Source organism: Betta splendens, chromosome 10, assembly GCF_900634795.4.
Source record: "Betta splendens chromosome 10, fBetSpl5.4, whole genome shotgun sequence".
Lineage (NCBI taxonomy): Eukaryota > Metazoa > Chordata > Actinopteri > Anabantiformes > Osphronemidae > Betta > Betta splendens.
The window spans coordinates 8,008,833-8,017,203 of NC_040890.2; the positions used below are offsets into that span (position 1 = coordinate 8,008,833).

At 46.4% G+C, this 8,371-nt stretch overlaps 1 protein-coding gene and 1 long non-coding RNA gene across 5 annotated transcripts in view; one reads left to right on the top strand and one right to left on the bottom strand.

Annotated features, from left to right (window-relative positions):
- ablim3 (actin binding LIM protein family, member 3) overlaps positions 1–6,693 on the bottom strand; it is a 32,230-nt gene extending 25,537 nt beyond the window's left edge. For 3 of the 4 annotated variants that reach the window (XM_029165785.3, XM_029165783.3, XM_029165782.3), the window contains exon 1: positions 6,269–6,692. In XM_029165785.3, the coding sequence (XP_029021618.1) occupies positions 6,269–6,281 (13 nt within the window). In that variant the 5' untranslated portion in view covers positions 6,282–6,692. Of the gene's footprint in view, positions 1–6,268 lie in introns of all 4 variants that reach the window. The other variant, XM_029165781.3, reaches the window with a different exon arrangement.
- Positions 6,694–6,997: 304 nt separating this feature from the next.
- Positions 6,998–8,312, top strand: LOC114863864 (uncharacterized). The gene is made up of 3 exons (XR_003787165.3): positions 6,998–7,470; positions 7,658–7,794; positions 7,908–8,312. It is a non-coding gene; the product is annotated as an uncharacterized LOC114863864 (long non-coding RNA).
- Positions 8,313–8,371: the final 59 nt, after the last annotated feature.

Consider the following 8,371-nt stretch of genomic DNA (forward strand, 5'->3'; position numbering starts at 1 on the left):
CCTGATGGGTCTCCAGCCACTAGTTAATGTGATGAAACTTCCTTATAGTTCATGTGATGCCGTCAAGGAAGGCAGAGAGGAGAATGTTCATTTACAATGCTGAACCCCTGTTATTCGACCAAAACAAACATCTGGCACATTCTAAGACGCGTTGCTGCCAGAGCCAGATGTGAAGACCGTATAAAAGAATGAACAACCAATGTGCGTGAATAGCCTGTACAGCATGAATGAGGTGCTCATTTGACTTGTTGATTGTACACGCTCGCATCCAGGTACACAATCAGCTCAGGGGCGGAAGCGTTACGTAACTACAGTGTCTAATTGTGTCAGAGGGTTCACTCTCATTCAACTCGCCCAAGCCCTCCCTGTCTAAACCCATTACAGAAGTCTCGAGCGGCGCTCTCTCCTCTCCCATGCTGCGGCGTTGAGTCATTCTTCTAATGATAGCCACCAGACTACAGGTGTAATCCACCGACTCCTAATCGGTGGAGAGGGGCCCTGGGAGAATAGTGCCTCTGGTAGCCAGGTGATAAGAACAGGGACGGGGTCAGGGAGGCTGACAGCCTCCCTGGGGACGGGGAGGCTGTTGCTATTTCTGCCCCTGACCTGACAGCTCCGGGGAAGAACATGCTGGGAATTGCACAGGGGATGCTGGGAAATTGACGGCGATGAGTGAAAGGTGTGAGGAGTAGAGCAAAAAAAAAAAATGTGGCTTTGAAATGAATTATTCAAAGTGAAATGTGGCCCCTCACAACCTCAGTGCACATATTCCCGATCATATAATTTACTGTATTGTCTGAACAGCGGTTTGGCAAAGTTTCACCTAATAACCTGCGTAAAATCTGGGTCACAGCTACAGTATGACCAGAGACAATTGTTAAATGATGACTGAAGCTCTACTGCACATTTACTACAGACAGCGACGACCACTGACACTTCTAGTTCGGCAGCAAACCGTGACGCCCCGTCCTTGTTAGCAGTCCAGCTGAATGAGCTTCTCCCATGTCCTCTCTGGTTATCTGTCTTTATCTCTGTCGGGACCTTGAGCGCACACGCTGCCACTCCACTGCCAGCGAGGGGTCAAACCAGCACAAGCCAAGCAACCTGGACGGCACGCTGGTCAATACGCTCTGAGCCCAGATCTTCTCTTTATTTCACCCATTTCAATCTTTAGCGACCAAGATGCAACTGTACCCTGTGCTGTGAACACATGCGATCACATGAATATTCATCGTCCTCTTTGTTAATGAACCAAGGCGTCTGGCAGCAGCAGTGATGGATGGTGTTGGGCTCTGGTTTGGACCGTTCGCCAGCTGAGCTACAAGGAGAAGAGCAACAATCCCATACAGTACGACCCCTCCCCACCAATTATTGTTCCTGCTTATTCCTTTAACACTAGAACTACTAAGGGACGTACACCTTTACATATACCCCTAACTACTGCTGGGTGTTCACTTGTCCGCCACGCTCCAGCTGGCACCCTGCCAAGAGCCGCTTTTGTTACGTAAAGAGGGCCATCACCGACGCTCTCTGTGGGGTGGGACGCATGGGCTCGCTGACCCTGCTGCTGCCTGCAAGGCAGAGCAGGGTTCCTACTCATGTTCCTATGAGTCTATGAGTGACATCCACTGTTACAATGTTCCACCGCTATGTGCTTGGATTTACAACGTGAAAGGACGAGTGTCATTGTTGCGGTCTCACCGAAGGAAGCAATAAAAAACATTAACAAGACAATAAAACAGTTTTGCTGCTTTGCTTATTTACAAAAAAACTAAATAAAGTTCACACATTATTTCACTGTAACGTTACTAAAAATTGCAGAAAAGACGACAGTACACCGCTCACCCATCTAGTTTTAACAAATGTGCAATTAAAAATATATTATAAACCAAAAAAACGCTTGAAAGCGTTTCGGTTTTACATTCCATTTATTTCGTTATTTCCCCTTTCACCAGTACCACATAATAAGTCATTGCAGAGCTACAGCCATGTTTCACCAGCCGCTTTCGGCAGTGAGTCATAGACGGACGTTGTTCTGCCCGCTTTCATGTAGACACGGAACTCTTCACAGTTTTGTCAAACGTAATTTCGTTATTCATATACAACAACATGCAAATGCTAAAAATTACTGAAAAGATGACAGTACACCCATCTAGTTTGGGTGAACAGAAAACGCTTGAAAGCGTTTCCGTTTTATATTCCGTTTATTTGGTTATTACTCCTTTCACCTGTACCACATAAAGTCATTGCAGAGCTACAGCCATGTTCCTACAAAGTTAACCAGCTGTTTATTTCGTTATTTCCTCTTTCATGTCCGTCTGGTGAATGAAAGTGGGCGTGGCCATCCACGTCCCAGAGCGGTGACACTGGGGGATGGGGAACGCGCATCAACACGCAGGACAAAGATCTGCGTTTCTCTGCTGCTACAGCCTCGGCTGCGTTGGGTTGTTAGTGTCCCTTTCACCTGTACCATATGAAATGTGTTCCTACGAAGTTGATCAGCTGCTTTCAGAATCAGAATCGTTTTTATTCACCGGGTTTATTTTTATTTACAAAATATAAACAGAAAACGCTTGAAACGTTTCCGTTTTATATTCCATTTATTTAATTATTTTTATTTACAAAAAAATCCCATACGCTTTGCACTGTAACGTCACTAAGAATTAGGAAAAAAGACAGTACACCCATCTAGTTTTAACAAATGTGCAATAAAAAATTTAAACAGAAAACGCTTGAAAGCGTTTCTGTTTTATATTTCCGTTTATTTCGTTATTTTCCCTTTCACCTGTACCACATAAAGTCATTGCAGAGCTACAGCCATGTTTCTTTCAGCGTGACACACACACATGGACGTTGTTCTGCCCGCTTTCATGTAGACACAAAACTCATCAAAGTAAAAGAGCTCAGAGCAGCATTTGCAATTACATGTATATTAATAACGAAATAAACGGAATGTAAAGTAAAATGCTTTATAGAGTTTGGTGTCTACATAAAAGCGGCTGGTCAACTTTGTCAACATGTGGCTCCAGTAAGTGGGGGAATAACGGCCCAAAGCAACAGGCTGAAAGAGGAGGCTGTGGCAGAGGAACACAGGTCTTTGTCCTGTATGCTGATGCGCCCAGCCCCCACAGTCAGCGCTTACCTTTGCTACGGGACTGATAGCCCCGCCCACTTTTATTTATCAGACAGATATGAAAGTGGGGATAACGAAATAAACGGGATGTAATGTAAAACGCTTTCAAGAATTTTGTCTACATCAAAGCGGGCAAATCACATGTGAACGTTTTAATTTTTTTGTAAATAAAAATAATGTTTGCCCTGTTCAAACCTGGGGAATAAAAACGATTCTGATAGCAGCTCAAGATCAACTTAGCAGGAACACATTTCATGTGGTAGAGGTGAAAGGGACACTAACAACCCAACGCAGCCGAGGCTGTAGCAGCAGAGAAACGCAGATCTTTGTCCTGCGTGTTGATGCGCGTTCCCCTTCCCCCAGTGTCACCGCTCTGGGACGTGGATGGCCACGCCCACTTTCATTCAACAGACGGACATGAAAGAGGGAATAACGAAATAAAGCTGGTTAACTTTGTAGGAACATGGCTGTAGCTCTACAATGACTTTATGTGGTACAGGTGAAAGCAGTAATAACGAAATAAACGGAATATAAAAAACGTTTTCAAGCGTTTTCTGTTTATATTTTTTATTGCACATTTGTTAAAACTTGATGAGTGTACTGTCATCTTTTCTGTAATTTTTGATGAAGTTACAGTGCAAACAATATTTGAACTAGTTTTTTTTGTAAATAAACAAAGCTTCGCCACATTTGAGAAGGATCTAAAACTGTCTTATTGTATTATTGATGATGATATCTTATTGCTTCCTTCGGTGAGACCGCAACAATGACACTCGTCCTTTCACGTTGTAAATCCAAGCACATAGCGGTTGAACATTGTAACAGTGGATGTCATTCTTAGACTCATAGGAACTGTGCAGCCTTGCAGACAGGAGCAGGGTCAGCAAGCCCACGCAACCCACCACCTAGAGTGCGTCAGTGATGGCCCTCTTTACCTAACAAAGGCAGCTGTTCACAGATGATTCAGGGTCTCAGCTAGCCGAGCAGATCATTTGACCACCTTCTAGTGGGAATGGGTATATTTAGAAAACCCAGTAGTTCTAGTGTTAATAAAGCAGAGAAAACAACACCGAACCCGTGCATTAAACCCTCCAAACAACTCCATTGGGTGATTGCAAGTGAAGTTGTGTGTTAGTCCATCCACTGACACATTTCAAGGCAAATACCTAAAGTGTCCATCTTACCTTAACATTATTCTCTGAACAATAATTGCTCCCAGACGAGCTTTTATCAGTTCATTCTAACACTGTCTGTGACCTTTTTTCTAGCACCCTCATAAAGTTTAAATTTCCCTCTTATGACTCTTTGGCAACTCTTTGGTCTTTAATAGGGCAGGTCTCCTCTACACATGACACCAAAGACACCGGCAGCGCTCCATAATTAGACATTCATACGATATGAATTAAACTGCTTGATGCAAACGCTGTCTTTTAAAAGCCGAGAGAGGCAAAAACGGGAATAACGGCACTTACAGCCCCAGCGTGCGGCGCTGAGTGTTGCCTCGGCCGTAGAGCAGGAGGGAGAGGGCAGCGGAGAGTTGTCAGAGTGGCCTGTGATGTATGGCTCTGCGGATCCCCTCAGGTCCCCGGGCTCAATGATCAGTATATTGATCAACATGTGTTTTATCCCTCCCCTGAAACACTCGAGCTGTGCGAACCCTGCTTCAATGGAGCGAAGCTGCTAAATCTGATCAGAGAAGCACTGCTGTATGTTAAACCAGACCCCCACAAGCCTCATACACTGACTGTAGTGCCCATGAGCAACAGAAGGCCCCGATGATGACGCGTGCCGGAGTTCCCGAGGCTGTCGAACCCATCGCGGTGGAACAGCCCGGCGGGCCCACTCGTGTACAGACCCGTCCGTGCGTGCTCCCCTCAGCTGGGTGTTTACGCCCGAGGCCCGAGAGCGTCACGCGTCACGCGAGCATCTGCCCGCTTTGACACGCGGGTTCACGGCTCGCCTGGAGCCGCTCGCCGACATGTCGTCGCCGCTGGTGGCGCGCTGCCTTTGAACCGCCGGTGGCCCAGACGCGCTCCCACGCCCCACCGAAACAGAAATTGTCAGTCAGACGAGGCTCCGAACCACAGGGTTAAGAACACTGGGTGAATAATGTAGTGCCGCGCAATGACAGGCCGGATTATGAATGATGCAGTAACACCGGGTTCCCACTGTAGACATGAGGACAGAGGAGGGCGGACGGCGAGCGACTCACAACATCGGGTCACAGAGCACCTGGAGCACATCAGCTCCCACTAACCTGCCTCACAGCAGGGGGCCGCGTCTACTCAGATCCGAGCGATCCGCCACCAGCGGCAGCGCGTAAACACAACAGAGCCGAGACGTCTCCATGGGGGCGCGCACGTGCACGCGCACGCACGTAGCTGATGAGCCGGCCCCACGGGGGAAAGTCCTGATTCAGCTGCGAGCGGATCAGGGTCACAGTCAGCTGATGCAAGGTCAGCTCAGCATCATGGCAGGCGAGTCTGGGGTGGCTGTGACAGGTGCCCCCCGGCTCCGAGACGTGTTCGTCAACAGCGGTCGGGTCACAAACCCCTCCGGGGTCAAAGGTCGGGGATCATACAGTGGCGGTAAAAGGCGGGCGGGCATGAACGGGGAGGCAACAGCTGTAAAGCAGGGCGGTGTGCACGAGAGGTCAAATGTACTGGTAGGGGAGAAGTGATGGAGGAGGGAGGCGGGCGTAGGAAGGCCTGAGCAACAGCTGTTGTGTGGATGGAGAGTGTCAAAAAAATGCTCCGCTGTGGATGAACTCTGGGTAAATGCTCCTTTGACCTCCAGATATTATTAGCTGTCCTTTATTAGCCTGCTTCAAGTCTATAATAGGGGGTTGGCACACGTTATTGCTATAAATGTCAGGCCTGAATAAATAGGAAAATGTGATTTTTTATATGGTAATGACACATGTTTTCTCCATATGTTGAGTTAAAATAGGGTTACAAGTATAAAATCCTGATCTGAACGCTAAATTAAAATGTTTCTTATTTTTATTCTTCTCCAGCTGACTGGATGGAAGCAACTATTGTTCCAGTTCTCTCGTCTCTCCCTCTCTCCTCTCACCTATGGGTATCACCCCGGCGCTTCAAGTGGAGAGATAAAGCGCGCAGCGATGGGACTTACCACTGGAACTCATGACGCCCGACGAGCTTTTATCTCAAACAAAGCGGCTCCGTCGAAAACAATCCCATAAATTAAGAGGAAATCTCCGCGCTGCACTTTGCTCCGTGCAATTTGTGTAATTCTCCGGGGAACCCAAGTGATGCTTCTCGCCGTCCGTCCCAGTTTGTGACAAGGTGCACACAGCCAGAAAGATGAAATTAAGCAAATATCCACAGAAAATAAAATCCAAACGGCTCCTGTTGTTGTTGAGTGCGAACGTCGGGTGTGTTTGCGTTTTTTTTCCCCTTCCAACGTGAAACACTCGTCAGTTATGATAAAATGCTGCTCGCTCGGATTCCACCTTCACATTTTCGCTCTTGGCTGCTCCAACCTCCGCCGCGCTATGCCTGACCGTGTGCCGCCTCTGTCACCGTGCGCCTCTCGCGCACCGTCCGCGCGCTCACAGCTGCCAGCATCCGACAGGCGCTTTCAAATTAAAGTGGCCATGTTTGACGTAGCTAATTTACCCATAAAACATGGCAACAATCCAAACGCACAATAACCGATGGCAACAATTAACAGTATCATCAGTGGACATTTCAACATCACGATGCCATAGCTCAATTTTAAAAATACAATTTTAATCATATCTAATAAATCCACTACACAGTACACTTAAACCATATTTTGTTCAAAACCTGTTATTCTAAACTCTCCCTGCCTTGTGCTTAAATGGCCCTTGCCTTTTTGGAGCCAGTTTGATTTAAAAGCAAAACAATACCTATGTTGTTGGTATTTTATTTTGAAACTTGCACAGTTTCCTGTAATAATCTGGCTGCGGGTGGGTGATTTGACTGCTTTCATTTTTATCCTGGGTTAGGCGACGTCACTCTGGGTCGGTGTGAACGCTTCGGGGACAGTGTACTGTAGCTCACACGACACTGTTGAAGTGTTAAATATTCCATAGCCTTTTAATTGACACGTAAATCATGCTTCACGAGGGCTGAGATAAGATATCTATTAATTCTAGCCAGAATTTGACACTGGCCTATAAAAAGCAGGGCATTTCATGATTAGTTCAAGTTAACTTAAAGAAAAGCCGAGCCAGATTAATCTGAACGTGAGTGGAGCTTCGATGAATCAACTTGTTGGTGTTTTTGAGGCGCTGGGCTGGGCTTGTTGCTAAAAACTGTTCTGACACCGCCCCCTTCTGGAAAACCCACGTAAGCAAATTAGTTAATTGGATTATTTCTGGTGAAGCTGCTGTTAAAGTCAGATTAATTGTGTAAGCGCTGACAGAAATAGGCTGCTCACCACTAACTGGCCTGCGTAATCTGTGAAGTTAAGTAACGCTTTGTCTTGCTTTGATTTATCACGGAACTGTTATGACTCGCTGGTGTTTGCATTCAGTGGCTTCAGTGGTATCGGCATGGAAAAATCTCCATCAGATGCTGGAACACCCACCCGCTGCTTCCCACTAAGAAGTGGGTTTGAGCCAAAAGAATATAGAGAAAAGAAGCAACATGAGAATTAAAAGCAGACGTATGGTAATGATCTCTGCCTGTCACTTTTAACTTGTGTGTTATTTTCAGAATTTGTGTTCGCTGGTGTGCATCTTATGACGCGTGTCCTGTCTTACTATGTGTCTGCTGTTTCTAAGGAACCAACTACTTTGTCCTGTGCCCTGAGGAAGCTCTGGTTCTGAAGCCTGGAGGAAGCTGGACAATGGCGGGATGTGAGAGGCGCCGTGCTCTCTCTCTCTCTCTCTCTCTCTCTCTCTCTCTCTCTCTCTCTCTCTCTCTCCCTCTCTCTCTCTCTCTCAGCCCCTCTCTGCTCCTGGAGCGCAACTGACTGTACAAGATGTTCTCTCCGAGTCTGAAACTTCTCCACTCCCACACAAAGTGCCCAATACAGAAGTTTACTATTAAACAATGACGTATCAGTGAGCGGTTTGTGGCACGTTGTATGAACTGATGGTACAGTATGCCAACAGAAGCAAAGAGCTTTGGATTTGAAGAAATATAAATAATTGAATAGAACAGGTCCAGTAAATAAATAACCCAGATAAAACCCTATATAAAACAGTCATATTTGATTGCATTGATTTCTTCTGCGTGGGTTGCT